Source organism: Pogona vitticeps, chromosome 4, assembly GCF_051106095.1.
Source record: "Pogona vitticeps strain Pit_001003342236 chromosome 4, PviZW2.1, whole genome shotgun sequence".
NCBI lineage: Eukaryota > Metazoa > Chordata > Lepidosauria > Squamata > Agamidae > Pogona > Pogona vitticeps.
The window spans coordinates 234,770,249-234,787,811 of record NC_135786.1 but is presented as its reverse complement, the minus strand read 5'-3'; the positions used below and the strand labels follow the sequence as shown (position 1 = coordinate 234,787,811).

The window sequence follows — 17,563 nt, the reverse complement described above, 5'->3', positions numbered from 1 at the left end:
CTTGTACATCTTACATTCCTTGAAAACTACATCCAGTTTGCCGTAAGTCAGAAGTGATTCGATAGCACACAACAGCAACAGAGAGGAGACATGAAGAAAATTGTTTTGAAGCTTACACAGAGAATGTTTACTACTGAGTTCTTGATTGCCAGGCAGCTGCTTAAAAGGCTAAATACTAATGCATCTCAATGCTAAATTTTGTTCAGATCTAAGCTGGTGCATTATTCTTGATTTGTTCCATCCTTCCTGATTGCATTGTTTCCTTCCAGTAAAATGTTAAGGAAAATATATTGGTATATTAAGAAACACACATTAGCTTTTAATATCTGAATACAGTAATATTATTGTACACATTTAGCTTATTATATAATGTGGAATCATTTTGCAAGTGTATGACAATGGCTTAATTCAATTCTTCAAAAAACCTCTAGTTTATGAATGTGGGACATTGTGCGTCTGTATCCATGATTCAAAATGCCAGGAATTGGCCCAATATTGCTGCACAATGTTGTCCCCACATTGCCAACAGGAAAAAGGATTCCAAGCTTTATATAGCAAAGGGCAGCCTGAATGTTGACAACACCAAGGCCAGCAGTCAAGATGGTCTATAGCAGAGGTCGTCAAACCCTGGTCCGTGGCTCAGTGCTGGTTGGTGGCCTGAGCCAGACGGGGCCGCGGAGACAGACCTCCGGGCCCCCGCACGCTCTCCCCTCCCCACAGCTGCTTTGCACATGCATACGCATGCCAGCGCCAGTGTGTGTGCTCCCCCACCCCTTCATGCATGCACCTGAGTGCCTGCATGAAGGGGTGGGCATGTGGGTGGGTGGGGAGTGCTCATGCTGGTGCTGACGTGCACACTCACCCACCGCTTCGCGCATGCACCTGAGAGCACATGTGCAGCGTATGTATGCTCTGCCTTTCTCATAGGCTCAGCCAGTCCGCTGTCCCAAAATGGTTGGGGACCGCTAGTCTATAGGATACAGTTGTGCCTCGCTTTACAATTGCCCCACATTACGACAAAACCGCATTACGACAGTCTTATTGCGATTGCAAAACGATGGTCTGAATAGGGGTTTTTAGCTTTGCGATGATCGGTTCCCTGCTTCGGGAACCGATTCTTCGCAAAACGATGATTTTCGGATAGTTGATCGGCGATTTCAGAATGGCTGCAGGGTAAATAAAATGGCTCCTCGCTGTTTTCTGGGACGGATTCCTCGCTGCACAGGCACAGAAAATGGCTGCCCCATGGAGGAACTTCGCTGGACGGTGAGTTTCCAGCCCATTGGAATGCATTGAATGGGTTTTAATGCGTTTCAGTGGGCTTTTTATTTTTGCATTATGACGTTTTTGTTCTACAGTGATTTCACTGGAACGAATTAATGTCGTAATGCGAGGCACCACTGTATCATTTTGTGATTATTGCTGATTACAAAGTGACGCCAAACAAGGGAAAATCCCAGAAACTGATTCCTTTTTTCCTCAGTTAACCACTTCTCATCTAAACACCAAATTGTCAGTGCTGTTTTTCAATTACTGTGGATGGTAATTTCACAGCTAAAATGACTGAGCTTCTGAATATTTGTTCTCTATTCTCTTTTTAAAGTTTTAAAATATTTTTACAAACAGAAACAGAATCCTTTCCCCAGCCCTAATGCTTGTTTGGCCAGGTAATAATTTTAAAATTCTCTTCCTGAGAGTCAACTAATGAGACCCTGACTGGCAGGGTCAACAGTTCAGATTGCCCCCAGTTCAGTTTGCCCCAGATCAAGAACTGATTTCCTCTTGGGGAAGCCAAGGTCTCAGAAATCCTGAGACAATGGTTACTGAAAGTACTCAGGCAACATTCCCTCTAAACTGTGTGGGCATGCGGGCTTGTGCTGCTCCATTGGACACTTGCAGCCAAGCTCTGCAAGTTTGCTTTTGCTTGCTGCTGGAACTCTATGCACAGGGGGCAAAGCCTCTCCGCATAGTTTGGGAGAATTAGAGGGAACATCACACTCAGGGCTGTAACAAAACAACTGCTCTGTGCTTTTGCATTGCAGAATGTGCCTTACAAAATTGTATCCTAATTCCCTAGAGATACATGGCAAAATGTTGTGCTTTCTGGAGGATTGTCACTCCATTACTTTCTTTAAAGCAAGACTATTTTTAAAAAATTCTTAAGAAAAAAATTGTCTTGTGACTCTTTCTGTGACCTTTCTCCACCCTGCCCATGAACTGCAATAATAATTCTACTTTGGATAGAAAAGGGGGTAAAGCGGTTCCATGCATACTTAGTTTATAAGAAAGCCACTATTTTACCCTTTTGAAAGGCCTGCATTGAGGATCAATGTTTCAGTCCCTGCAGGTTGGATTTCTTCCAAATTAAAAAAGCAGGAGGAGTCAACCGTTCTCTTTCAAGATAAGCAAGGTTGGTCTTTTTAATTTATTACATCTGTTTTAAATCTGGGATGTTGAAGAGTGCTTGTTTCTGCATGGGGTGGGTGAGACAATTTTACATTTAATAACACCAAAACCCTTTACCGAGGTTTGGCATAGAGCAGGAGCAGACTGTGCCAAATTTGGTGCTGATCCAAAGTCCAGTTATAAAGTTATAATTTCTTAGAATTACAATTTAGAAGGTTGTTTTGCTCTGCTCCACAATAGTACAGATTATACTGTACAGTATTCAGTAACATGAAGCAATCAAAACTACAGTATGTAGAAAATACTGCAAACTAAAAGAACCTAACATGTCATAACTATAGTACTATAGCTTCCTCAACAACAAATTTCTTTGTTTATGGCTGTTGGAGTTGTATTTTATACATGTTTACTTCCCATTACAACAGAAAACAGCATCATAATAAAATGGGATAAATATTGTTGAAACTGACATCCTAAATTATTAGAACTGAGACTTTTATGTTTCGTATAGAAGCGCTTCTGTTAGTATAACCACGCTTGCAGCCCTAAGCACATTATCTGAAGATAAGTCAAGTTGAAATAGGAGGAAATTACTTCTGGGTAAACATGACCTAATATAAAGTCATTTATATGTTCATATAAGCTGCTTGAATTGGACTAGCCTTGTCCTATCACACACATGGTTACTGTGGAAAACTTGTGGCATTGATACGGAAAATTGTGGTTTTATGATCTTCTGCCTGGATCCCTGTGAACTAGTCCTGTTAGGGAAGCCCTTTAGGCTTCATGGTAGTGCCATGGACTATTTGGCAGCTGCAGCCTCTGAAATTGTGGCGAGTTCTATTCCAAAAAAGTTGTGAATGTTTCTATGTTGAGCTTCCAGCCTCCAAAGCTATTTATTGGGCCTCAATGACAACCGCAGATTAGTCCAGCTAATGTGTTTTGGTATTCACTGGAATATGTCTGCTTTAAGGTAAGAATACTCACGTTGGGGTTAATGAGAAATTCAAATTCAGTGTGTGAAATGGTTGTCTTTCCTGCTGGTGGAAAGAGGGAAACACTGCTTTAGTAAAGTGGAACAGAGTAGCTGCTTTTTCTATAAAAGCACTGGTGGAATAACTTGTCATACTCGCCTCTCTCTGTTATTTCAGAGCAAAAATCAATATTTTTAATGCTCTGCGTTCTTTGGTTTGTATCTGGGTTCAGCCCTATTTCAAATGACTTATTTTGCTTTTCAGTTTATGTATTAGGTATTTGGTGCTTCTTTATCTCTTAGCTCCATCACTCTGAACAATTTATAACTTTACTGTAAACCTGCTCATAGGGTAAAGGTAAAGATAGATTCCCCTTGACATTTAGTCCAGTCATGTCCGACTCTAGGGAGCGCGGCTCATCCCCGTCTCAAAGCTGTAGAGCCAGCGTTTGTCCGTAGACAGTTTCTGTGGTCATGTGGCCAGCACAACTAGACACAACGCCGTGACCTTCCCACCGAGATGGTACCTATTTATCTACGTGCATTTTTACATGCTTTCGAATGGCTAGGTTGGCAGGAGCTGGGACAAGCAACGGGAGCTCACTCTGTCACGTGGATTCGATCTTACGACTGTTAGTCTTCTGACCTTGCAGCACAGAGGCTTCTATGGTTTAACCCGCAGCATCAGTCCCTTGCTCATAGGGAGGGCTACTGATTAAGACAGATAGAGGAAGACCTATTTCTTAGCAGAGGAATGTTGCTTTTCATTTGTATCAGCTGATCAACTCTCTGATCACAGGAAATTAACATCAAAGTCTCTGCAGAGTGAAATAGCAGCTGCTTATCAGGTTTTCTTGTATAAGCAATTTTGTTCTCAGATGTTTGAGTGGGAGCAGGGAAGGATTTTCCTTTCCCTATGATTCTCCTTCTAGTCTTTTGCTAACTTCACTGTGACTGCCCAGACAGCATAAACTAGTTCAGTATTGTTATGTAGGTCTTCTGACAAAAACCATTCCAAACTAGTTGATGTTTTGCAGTATTTGTTGTTCTGTGCCATTAACTTGCCTTCAGCATATGAGAATCCTGTGAATGAATGATTTCCAAAATGTCCTGTCCTCACCAGCCCTGCTTAGCTCTTGTAAACTCAAGAGTGTAGCTTCCTTAGGGAGTCAATACATCTCATATATATTACATTGGTGCCCCGCTTGACGACGATAATCTGTTCCAGGAAAATCGCTGTTAAGCGAAATCGTTGTCAGCGGGGGGAAAAAAAATTGGGATGCATTGAAAACCGGTCAATGCATTCCAGTAGGGAAATACCTCATTGTCCAGCGAAGATTGCCCATAGAGAACTGCCGATCAGCTGTTAAAAATCGCTGTCTTCCCAAGCAGGGGTCCAGAAAGCAGCCATTTTGAAAAGGGAGGGAAGCCATTTTGCGGAACTGGAAAAATCATTATATAGCGAACAAACAGTTCACAAAGCAGGCTCCTAATCAACGTAATGCGGATTTCCCACATTGGAACCATCATTTTATGATCGGATTAGCGATCGCAGAAAAGTCATCGTTAAGCGATTTTGACATGCGGGGTAAGCGTCTAGTGGGGCACTACTGTACTCCTCTTCTGCTGCTGCCTTCAGCTTTTCCTAGCATTATTGTCTTTTCCCAGAGAATCTTTCCTTCTCATGGTGTGCCCAAAGTAGAACAGCCTTAGCTTTTGCCTGCAGAGATAGTTCAGGCTTGAGTTCATCTGAGACCCACTTGTTTGTCTTTGTGGCTGTCCATGGTATACACAAAGCTGTACTCCAGCACCATTTTTCAAATGAGTAATTTTTCGCAATCCAACTTTCACACCCATACATAGGGATTGGAATACAAGAGTGTGATTAGAGTTCTAATAAGTTTATAAGTTGCCTTAGTTTTTTGCACTGAGAGAAAAGCAAGGTATAAATGAAATAAATAGAATGAATTTACAGTACAATGAATTCTGACTCTGTTACTCTGACTGTGGGCCTCTATGAAGTGTTGTCCATGTATGTTGTCCACCAGTGTATATTACTGTACAGTGGTGTCTTGCAAGACGAGCGCTTCGTTTTACGACGAAATCGCAAAAGCGATCGGAAAACGATATTTCCTATGAGGTTTTTTCACTTTGCAATGATCGGTTCCCTGCTTCACTAACCGATTATCGCAAAATGACGATTTTCGCACAGCTGATCGGTGGTTTCAAAATGGCCACCGGGTTAAAAAAAAATGGCCGTTTTCTAGGACGGATTCCTCGCTGGACGGGCAGCGAAAATAGCTGCGCTATGGAGGATCTTTGCTGGACGGTGAGTTTCAAGCCCATAGGAACACATTAATCGGTTTTTAATGCGTTTCTATGGTCTTTTTAAAATCGCTTTACGATATTTTCGTTCTACAGCGATTTCGCTGGAATGAATTAACATCGTAATGCGAGGCACCACTGTACTTGGTTGGGTTTCTTATCACCAGTACAGGTAGGTGAAATTAGATGTTACTTAACCTTGAACTTAAGATTGCTTTACATATGTTATCATTTGTTATATCTCTTGCTTGACTGGACTTAAATTCCAAGTACAGTAGGTTTCACTTCTTAAAGTCTTTGGCTGTTACACCACCAAGTCAACTGGAGTAAATTGCAGTGTCAACAAAATTGCAACACTTATTTGATGTGTAGATGTTTTAAATGGTAATCCACAGAGCTCAACTTTTCTAAAAAGGAAAATCCCTAAATGTATTAAATAATTTGGTAAAACTGAATATTCATTTCTTATGTCATCAAAGAAAAAGATTTGGACTGGTGGGAGACATTAGTGGTCAATCTTTGTGGGAAGTTCAGTATCATTAGCATTAAAAAAATCTTCCTTATCTCATTTTTGTTTTAAGCTGTTTCCTCTCTCTTATGCACAGCATTACTTAGCAAAAATCAATAAGTTCTTCCAGAAATTCTCTTGAGGAATTAGCCACCATATTTTATTCTCACAACTCTGTGCTTGTTCCACTGATTTCATAAGCATTTTCCCCCATGTCCAAATTGTGTTTCTCTTATTTTACTTTGTGCTGTTTTCTCTCCCCCACTCCAAACTTCCTGTCCCCTTTTCTTCCTCCCCAGTACTGGGTGTAAGCCTTTGTATCGCTGTGTCCCAGGAGGGTAAAGTTTCATGCTGTGACACCTTCCAGGTACTTCAGTACTGTTGCAGTACCTGAAGTAAGAGATGCTTTTATGAATAAGCACGTGTAGGATTTTCGTCACAGACGTTCCCATCCAATCTCATAACATGTCTGGGAAGCTGTTTTATAATGCTGTAGACAAAGCTAAATTGATAGTGTTTTGTCTGTGGAGCTGCCCTAGGGTGAAACTTGCAGCTGCAAAGGAGTCTGCATAAAGGTGAGACAGTCAAGAAAAATGAAGACCTTGCCTCCCAGATCACAAGGAGAGAAATTTAAAAAAGGAATCTGTACTTTGTTTCCCTTGCACCCGCTGCTGTACATGCTTCCTCACAAGTAAACGTCCCCAAGGTTCAGCATGTTTATTGTAGCGTGTATAAGGTTGTAACTCAAGGTCGTTAAAAGTGTCAGTGTAGGAGATGTTCAGCTGCACTTGCCCACCGTGGTGCCTCTAATTTCACTGCTCATGTTCTGACGGGGCTGGGTGGCTCGGGTCTGGAGAAGAAATAAGTTCACAGCAAGACAGGAATCCTAATAAGTCCTTCAATCTCTTGCCACCAAGCAGCTTTTTTTTAAAGGAAGGCAAACAAAGTGCTGTTTGGAAGAACCATCAGTCTCCTGGTTGAGTTGCAGTTTAACTTTCTTAATCCCAAAATGTATGATTTTTTTTCTTCTGGCTTCCATATGAAAATTGTAGGTTATCCCCAATACAATACAGTGGTGCCTCGCTTGACAATGATAATTGGTTCCCCAAAAATCGCTGTTAAGCGTTTTCATCACTAAGCGAAACACGGTTTCCCATAGAAATGCATTGAAAACCGGATAATCCGTCCCAATGAGAACAGATTGCTGTCCTTAAGCGAAAATCGCCATAGGAAACATCGCTAAGCGAAACACGATTCCCCAATTGAAATGCATTGAAACCTATTGAATGCATCTCAATGGGGGAAAAATTACAACAGATTTAAAAAGAGTTGGAACAAAGTCAAATTAGTTTAACAAAGGGTAAGTGCACTTATGATTTCAAGCATTCTAAACATTTTAAAAACATTTTAAAACATATAAAAAACAGCCAACATGCGGCTGTCAGAACCATCGTTAAGCGAAACAGGGGGACCCAAACTGTCATCGCTATGCGAAGCATGGTCCCAAACATTGCTATCCGAAAATCGCCCATAGGAACCATCGTTAAACGGAGCACAAGATCGCTCCGAAAAAGTCATCGCTAAGCAATTTCATCGTTAAACAAAGCAGTCGCTAAGCGAGGCACCACTGTAATTCATAAATGAGTTATATTGCAAATACATAATGGACACCCAACATCCAAGGGGCTTGCCCTTGGCAACTGTTGATATTTGTAAACTTCTGTGCTGAAGGCCTGCTGTCAGGTGTGTTATGCTCCTTAGCTTGCATTTGACAATTGCTCTTCTATTGAGATCGTCACAGAGTTGGATGTCTTTCTGGGGAATATCCCTAATTTTAGAATTATTGGGTATTAACTCCTGTGAATAGTTTTGATACCAAATTTGATACCATATGTTACCAAATAGCTTGTATTCCTAATTTGATATCAACTATTACACTGATAGTAGACAATCCCTTAGATTTCAGTGATGAATTTCTGGACTTGCATTTCATAAGAGATAGAATTTGTTTTGGATCTCAGATTTGTGGTGTGGTGTGTAAAGGGATATAAAGTGTGTGGTGGCATCAGTGCTCTGTAATGCCTTAGTAGCTGGACTATTCAGAGGAGATGATGGGTTTTTTTAGGGGGTTCAGCTGTTACTTGTCTTCTTTGCTGCCAGAAGGTCAGTCTTTTTGATTGCCATTGATTGTTCATATCCCTGATTGTGGTTAAAAACTTCTTAACCCCATGAATGCCAAATTGGGCACAAAAGAACCATGGGGAGTTGCTCAACCTGTTGGTTGGACGACAAATGGCTCTTTGCTCCATCCTATAGTTATGTCAGATTTGCACAATACTGCTGCTGGTCTTACACTTTTGTTTAGATAGTATACATCCTTAATTATAGTACGTATCATATTTCTTTTTAATTTGATTTTCTCATTCAACTATCCTGTTACATGTACTTTTCTCTGCTTCCTTTTTGCATAGATTTTTTCTTCATAAGTAACTGGTTTGTTTGGGGTTTTTTTGCAACTTTTATTGTGGCTTCTTTATACTTGTATCTTCAAATCAGCTAAAGTAACACTCAATATATAAATCTGTGAACAATTCAAACAAACTGTAAAGTTTAACTGTTAACTATGATCTTTTGTCCAGTTGAATCAGTTCAGTAGTTCTAGAATGCAAAATTTGTATCTTGTAATTTTTCTTCTAAAGTCATTTTTCCAATATTTTAAATGTTTGCTTGGTGGTCCATATGATGTTTTTTCTCATTTTGCAAATACAATGCAATTGTGTGTATTTTGTTATGTGCCAAGTTCAAACTATTAGTGACCCTACAGTTCCCTTTCAGTGAAATTACCAATTGTTATAATTTTTGTTTTTTTTCCAGTTCTTTTTACAGTTGTTAACATATGCCAGCTTCTCAGATAATGCTATTTCCCACAAAAGGTCTGACCACATATCTCACTATTACAGTGTGTGCTGATACTATCATAAATAAAATTAATTATCTATGATTTACTTCTTTTTGATGTCTGTAAAGATTGATAATAATAAAACTTCACCCACAATAGCTGATAGTTTACTGTGTTACTCTGTTTCCACAAAAATAAGACCTAACTGAAAATAAGCCCTAGTACAGTGGTGCCTCGCATTACGATGTTAATTCGTTCCAGCGAAATTTGCTGTAGAACGAAAACGCCGTAATGCAAAAATAAAAAGGCCATTGAAACGCATTGAAACCCCTTCAATGCATTCCCATGGGCTGGAACCTCACCGTCCAGTGAAGATCCTCCATAGGGCGGCCATTTTCGGTGGCTGTCTTGCGAGGAATCCGTCCCAGAAAACAGCAGGGAGCCATTTTATTTACCCGGTGGCCATTTTGAAACTGCTGATCAGCTGTTGGAAAATCGTCATTTTGCGAAGAATCAGTTCCCAAAGCACGGAACCGATCATCGTAAAATGAAAAAAAAAATCCTATTCATCGCAAAAGCGATCTCAAAAACATCGTAATGCGGTTTCGTTGTAATGCGTGGCAATCGTAAAGCGGGGCACGACTGTATGATTTTTCAGGATGCTTGTAATATAAGCCCTACACCAAAAATAAGCCCCAGTTAAGTGAAACCCCGCCCTCCACCATTGTGCCTCACCCAGAAGATGACATAACTGTATCTGAAATCAAGCCTGAGTGCTCACTGGAAGGACAGATCCTGAAACTGAAGCTCCAATACTTTGGCCATCTCATGAGAAGACTCCCTGGAAAAGACCCTGATGTTAGGAAAGTGTGAAGGCAAGAGGAGAAGGGGACGACAGAGGATGAGATGGATGAACCATGTCACCGAAGCGACCAACATGAATTTGACCCAACTCCGGGAGGCAGGAGGGCCTGCCGTGCTCTGGTCCATGGGGTCACAAAGAGTCGGACACAACTAAATGACTAAACAACAACAACAACAACAAGATTGTTTTACATGAAAAAAATAAAACATCCCCTGAAAATAAGCCCTAATGTGTTTTTGGAGCAAAAATTAATATAAGATCCTGTCTTATTTTTGGGGAAACACGGAAACTTTTTCCAGAATGTCATGACCTTTGAGCGTTCTAGCCATGTATGTATCAATGTATCTCTTGGGCTGCCCTTCTTCTAGCACAGTGGTTATATATTATTACAGTATCCTGACATTGCTGTAGTGAGATGACTTATTAGGACTCAAGGACCTTGTATGTATGATTGTTATTTCTTTAGCTTCGGCTGATATTGATGTGTATGGGTTGAGGCTTCCACAAATTATTGCCCTCTGTTTCTGGTATTGTTGGTCCTAGATTAACTTTCCATACTATTTTCCATCCATTTTTATTTCCATAAAGGTAAAGGTTCCCCTTGACAATTTTTGTCCAGTCGTGTTCGACTCTAGGGGGCGGTGCTCATCCCTTTTCCAAGCCATAGAGCCAGCGTTTTGTCCGAAGACAATCTTCCGTGGTCACATGACCAGTGCGACTTAGACACGGAACACTGTTACCTTCCCACTGAGGTGGTCCCTATTTATCTACTCACATTTGCATGCTTTCAAACCGCTCGGTTGGCGGGAACTGGGACAAGCAATGGGAGCTCCCTCCGTCATGTGAATTCGATCTTACGACTGCTGGTCTTCTGACCCTGCAGCACAGGCTTCTGCAGTTTAGCCCGCAGCACCACCACATCCCTTTTTATTTCCATATTGCTATTCAATTAGGTACAAATATATTTGAGAGATGTGCCCCTTGTTTTTAGTTGAATCCATATCGAAGGTTGCACATCTCATCACTGAAATTGGTGGAGCACATTCTGTCAGCATCATTCTTGCAGGCTGATATATCTGCAGCTTACATGTCCAGTGTATGCTCCTCCCTTTTATGTTGTTTAAATCTTCTGTGTTTATAGGGTGGTCCTTTTAAAAGCATCTCTAATTCACTAAAGCTCTTTCTTGCACCATCTAGCACAAGGTATTAGTTTGTCTGGGTGATAGAACTTTGAGCAGTATAGAAATGGCTGTCGTGGCAATATATATTTTATTTATAGTTAAAAAGAAATCTGGATGGCATATTTAATTGCCCTGAATGTTTAAAAAAATCTGGAAAAATATGAATAACTCCTGCTAGAAATATTTATTTAAAATAACTTTTAAAATATAAGAATTGAGAAGCGTTGTGAGGTGAGGGAAGCAACGTTAGTCTAAAAAGAAGTAATAGTGTTATTTAACTTTAATTAAATACCAGTATCTCACTAAGCACATGCACTGAGTAAGCAAAAACAAAGAGGACACAGTGTTGTATTTTAGAGGCAAACATTCCTAAAATTGCTTGATCTTTGAAGTTACAGTAGGCTGCTCCACCTGACATTTTGTGCCGTTGCAAACTCGTGTTCTGTCTAGTAGATTATCAGTATCAAATTTAGTTCAGTTCTTTATATCTGCATGCAGGTGGGCACTCTCAGGGTTTGCTGACCTTTGAGACGACTCAGTTCTTCTGACTACTAAAACACTTCAGTAAAAGAAGACATTGCTTTTTTCTGTAAAGGGAAAAAAGAGATTCGTCTCATTCTGCTTGTTGCAAAAAAGAAAAAAAGAAAAAGAAAAAGAAAACGGAAAGATGGATTTGCTTTGTTGTTTTATTGTCGCTGGTTTAAAAAGTGACTGAAAATGAGTGTTTTATTGTGAGGGATTTCATGTGAACATAATGGGCTTACCGGTACACGCAGAAAATACTGGAATTGAAGAGATTCAGAAGGCTGATTGCTGTGGCTCTTCTTCTTTTAGGATTTATTGTGGTTGCAGCCAGATTTAGCAAAATACGTTAACCCATCTGGCAGCCTGAAATTGTCTCGTCAGCTGAAGCTAATGGACTTAGTGATGGATGCCTTTTGTTTGCCCGGCCTGACTTTTGAGTGAAAGGAGACAAAAGAAAGCTCCCCCGGCTTCACTGTACTGTGTGATAAGCTCACAACCAAAGGCTACCTCATTCTGTTGTGTGTGAAGTCAAGGGGTGGGGAAGATATTAAATGACTATTTTATGAATGCTGAAGCTGTACTGAACATACAGAGTGGAGCAGCAAAAAAAATTTGTTTTGTGAGAGCATCTACATGGAAAGACTGTACTGTGGTAAGTAGCATATAAAACGATAGGGTCTTCCACTGGTTTAATATGAACATTAAATGCACTTACTGCTTTGCTTTGATCTTGAATGTCTTCAGTAGTTTAGTGGTAACTACAGCTTGTGTATCAACTTAATTGTTGGGACTTCTCTGATGTTTCTATTTTCACCACACAAGGTACCCTGAACTTTGTGGTGCTATTTGTTCATTTATTAAATATAACCCTGAATATTTTTGTTCTTGATTACAAAATTATTATTTAAATTTATTTTATTTATTTAAAATACGGTATTTCTATCCCAACTTTCTGAGTTTAAGAGAGAAATTCTTTCTGAAGGCCTTTCTTGCATGCTGAAATATATGTATGTTGGGGCAATGCCTAATTTTAAAAACTTTGCACCAGGTTTCTGTTAAGTGTGACCTGTTCTGAATTGAACCCAGTGCTTTAAAAGTGTGCCTAATTTATTCTGTTTCAAGAGTGTGATCTGCTACGACATAAATCACCAAGTGATTTTATTAATACATAGAATTGCTGTGGGGCTTCATTCATCAGTCAGTTGTATCTAAGCAGTGTTAACTGTAATAAGTTTTAATTTCATTTTCTTTTTTTACAGATATTCACTAATTTAAAGATAACGAGATAGAGTAAATTGGAATACAGTGGTGCCTCGACTTACTAACATCCTGACATACGACCATTTTGAGTTATGACCAGCTCCGGCCATAAAATTTTGCTTTGTCTTGTGGCCAGAGCTTGGAGTTACAACCAGAGAAAGGCAGGGGAAAAGGCGGGGAATTCAAATTGCTAACCGTTGGTGGCGAAGAGGCTGCTTCTTTGTAGCTCTTTCGCCCCAACACTTAGAATGTGTGCAATTGGAGGAGGCTTTGGACTGCCTTGTAAGGTGCTGTTTTCTGCTTTTTAAAAACTGTTCTGAGTGGGTTTTGCAGCACGGTTTTGTGCTGGGTGGTGGGATTATGTTTCTGTGCTGTGATGGGTCTTGCAGGGTTTTTTTGTTTCTGTGGGTTTTTCCCCCATTTCCGATGGGTCTTGCAGGGTTTGTTTGTTTGTTTGTTTTGGGTTCCCCCCCCCACTTCTAATGGGTCTTGTTGGGTTTGTTTGCTTTTTCCTTTTTCTTTCTTTCTTTCTTTTTTTTGCATTTCCGAAGGGTCTTGCTTAGTTTGTTTGCTTTCTGCTTTGATTTTTTTGTATTTCCGAAGGGTCTTGCACGGTTTGTTTGCTTTTCTTAGCCCCCCACGTTTTCGATGGGTCTTGCAGTGGTTGGTTGTTTTTTTTTTGGGGGGGGTGATTTTTTTCCTTCGGCTGGAACACATTAATTGCATTTCAGTGCATTCCTATGGGAAATGGTGCATTGACTTACGACCATTTCGAGTTATGACCAGAGTTCCAGAACCAGTTAAGTTCGTAAGTCGAGGCACCATTGTATAATATATTTTTATGTATTGTTGTAAGCCTCACAGAGTAGTGGTTTCTGCTGCATGGATGGTAAAAAATTTTTAAATCTACCAATAAATAAATTAAACTACCCCTTCTCCCCAGTATATTGTTTGATAGAATGACTTTGAATGTTGAGGCTTGATAAAATATACAGGTCCACAATTTGGTAGCATGGTGACTGTGGGTCATTACATCTTGGGTATTGTGACCAGTTAGATCTGTGAGATTATAAATTCTTCCTTGTGAATTCCTTTAGGGTGTTGTCCTAAAGGCTGTGGTAGTGAGACCACTTCTGAGAACAAGCATCACAGCATCTGGAAGATGCACACAGTTGTATGCTGGTGTTTGGTATTTCCTCCATGGGTGAGGTGTTTGAGAGGGTAATGGCCAGACTGTTCCAGGAAGTCTTGTATGAAACAGATTATTACGATCTATTTCAGTTGAAGTTTAGGCCTAGTTTTGGCATTGAAACTGAATTCGGGAGGGGGTCTTGTGAGGAGGATTGTTGCCACAAGAGAGAAAGGGAATACAGTTCTGTTGATGCCTTTTGATACCATTGGTAGTCCTTTGGAAGAGATTGTCTGATTTGAGTACAACTTTGTAATGGTTCTGCTCATGTCTGGGTACAGAGCTGATGCCATTTAATCTTTGTAAGGTTCCTTTAATCAGTTATTCCAAGACCTAGGAATACTTATAAATAAACTAAGGCAGATTCCAGAACAGAAGAATTTGATGAGCGAAGAAGCTTATTGGTTACGCTATTCAAAGGCAGTACTTATTTCATTACCAGTGTATGATCCAGGACACCACAGAGGTTTTCAGTCAATGAACTACTCACTATAAACCAAGTCCTTCTTAGAATAGCCATTTGCTTTTATTAACACTTTAAAAACACACCTGGCTGCTTCTGTGGCCTTTCCTCAGCCTTTGGGAAATGTTCTAGGTTAACTTTGCCTGACCAACCAGCCTCCTCCCAACCTTAAAGTTCTATGACTTTTCTTATATTCAAGCCCTATCTGGCTTCCTTTTCTCATAACCCGGCCCCATCAAGTTGCTATACGTTGGTTCCAAATTAATGGCACATTAAAAAATATGCAGAGATTTAAATAAGTTTTAATTTAAAAGCTGTTAAGTTCTATTTTTCTAAGCTTCAGTTTAATTCTGATATTTCCCAAAAAAAAAACCTTCACTATCTATAGTATCTCTAGTTTCTGGAGACTATTTATTTGTTAAATTTAAGAGATAGCGATACGCTTAAATTCTCTGTACTGCCCAGTATCGGAAGTTGCATGTGACTTTGGCCTATCACTCTTTGGTGAATGTTTAATCACTATCTGTTTCGAAGATAAGTCAAGGATGACATTCAGTGCAAACAAGATTTGGTTGATTGATAATTCAGTACTAGGCGTAACAAAACTAAGTTCTGTATAGTTAGCTGAAAACCATTCAGGTTGTTCAGTTTTGTGTTGATATGTGTGAGCCTTTTCCCACTTTTTACATATATTTATGTATTTTACAATACTAAGCATTCAGAATTACATGTCATACTAAAAAAAATAACTTAAAAGATAATACAAACATAAGCGTTGGTACTTCTGCAACAGCAAGTGTGACAAATTAATTTTGGTTAATTGGTTAAATCCTAAGTTGATTTCAGGTCTGGGAACTCATATAATATAATAACATGGACCAAGTGTATTGGTTTCACACTTAACACTGAACATCCTGTTCATGTGAAATTTGTGTAACATGCTAAGGCCAAAGCAGTTCTCTCTAGGGTACCTGGTAATGCATCTGATTGCATAACTGAGATGCACCTAGGCACATCATCAGTTCACTCCCATTATACAAACTTTAATGAACACCAATCAGAATCTGATGTCTGACTACCGACGGTAGGCTCATTTTTATTTCAGTAATGTTTAAAAATAAATTTCAGATGACTATAGCGAAGAAAGTTCATTATTCTCCATAGGGGCATGTGATATGTTTTTGATGTTTCTAATGTGAAACCCTTTGAATGCCTCCATGTAGGCTTCAATGGAGTATTTTCTAGTATGAATTTGCCACTTCATAGAAATGTTTTAATAATGGACAAACTAACAGATTTAAAGGGTTAGGGTTAGGGTATTCCTCTGTTTTGTACCTTTGCTATAGAATAAATGCAATTGGATTAGAATGACCAATAGATTCATTGATTTAACAGTTCTCAAAATGTGCCTTGCTGAAGGAAAATAAATCAGAGGGAATGTATTTTCATTAGAACAGTATGTGCCTTTCTTTTGGCCTCAGAAGTTTGAGAAACTGCTGCTGGAGGCAACTTGAGACTTCTTTCCTGAAGTTTGTGGTGCTCCTTCCTGCCTGCTTCTTATTTCCTTCTCATTACATCACTCTGTCTTGGTAGTAAGTGATGATTTGGAGAAGGTTTTTCTCAGTGAAAATGATGTATGAAAGTTCTTATGAAAGACATAGGTATGGAGACCATGAACATTCTTCAGCAAATCTGAGAATATTTATTAAGGTGATTGTCAGTATCCAGTGAAGTCTCTTCCCAAAATTTGTAAACTGAGTGCTGAAGATAAGCCCCTGTATAAGGTGGGAGCCCAAGTGCAAACAGTGAAATACCTTAAGTAGACTTCCAGGTAGCCACTTGCAGCAAACCCAGTACCCTGTTTTCCCCCAAAATAAGACCTAACCTGAAAATAAGCCCTAGTAGGATTTTTCAGGATGCTCGTAATACAATGGTGCCCTGCTTAACGATTATCCCGCTCCACGACAAATCCACTTTATGATGGGTTTTTTGCGATCGCTTTTGCGATCGTAAAACGATGTTTCAAAGGGCAATTTTCACTTCACAACGATCGGTTCCCTGCTTCGTGAACTGATTCTTCGCATTACGATGATCTAAAAACAGCTGATTGTCGGGTTTCAAAAAGGCCGCCCACTGTGCAAAATAGCTCCCTGCTGTGTTTACGACGGATTCCTCGCATAACAGGCACTGGAAAATGGCTGGACAATGAGGTATTTTGCCCATAGAATGCATTAACCGGTTTTTAATGCATTCTAATGTTGTTTTTTACCTTTCGCTTGACGACAATTTAGTTGTACAGCGATTTTGCTGGAATGGATTATCGCTGTCAAGCGAGGCACCACTGTATAAGCCCTACCCCCAAAATAAGCCCAGTTAAGTGAAACCATGGCCTCTACCATTGTGCAGCAACCAGAAGATGACATGACTGCATCTGAATAAACGTAGCGTGTTGTACATGAAAAAAAAATCCCCTGTAAATAAGCCCTAATGCATTTTTGGAGCAAAAATTAATATAAGATCCTGTCTTATTTTTGGGGAAACACAGTAGATGCAGGCCCCAATCATAAGTGACTGATATTGGTGAATGTGGCTGAATTCCAAGAGAGACTGGGCCTTAGGATATAAAAAAGATGTGATAAACTTTATTCTTGTTTGAAAAGCTTGATGTGTCTTTTTCAGGAGCTGAACATAAAAATAGAAATAAATTAGTCTATAAACAGCAAGCAAGGGACAATTGCAAATAGTATAGTATTAGTGAATATGCACACAACATGATCTAATGTGGTTATATAGCAACATTTTTTACACATATGTGAGCGGGTGCTTGCTTATGCGGGGCATGCGGGCACTTATGTGCATGCGTGAAGGAGTGGGAAGACGCTTGTGCGCATGCGTAAAGGGTGATGTGACACTCGGTATGCTCATGTGCATGCGAGAAGGGGTGGGGGAGCACTCGTGTAGATGCGGGC

General features: G+C 39.9%; 1 protein-coding gene across 5 annotated transcripts in view; it reads left to right on the top strand.

The window, feature by feature from the left end:
* PTK2 (protein tyrosine kinase 2) overlaps window positions 1–17,563 on the top strand; it is a 256,954-nt gene that overhangs the window by 23,210 nt on the left and 216,181 nt on the right. Inside the window, exon 1 of one of the 5 annotated variants that reach the window (XM_078391680.1) lies at window positions 11,652–12,334. The exons of the other annotated variants lie outside the window; for them this stretch is intronic. Within the exon in view, the coding sequence (XP_078247806.1) occupies window positions 12,316–12,334 (19 nt within the window). The 5' untranslated portion in view covers window positions 11,652–12,315. Of the gene's footprint in view, window positions 1–11,651; window positions 12,335–17,563 lie in introns of those variants that run through there. 5 annotated transcript variants of the gene reach the window in all.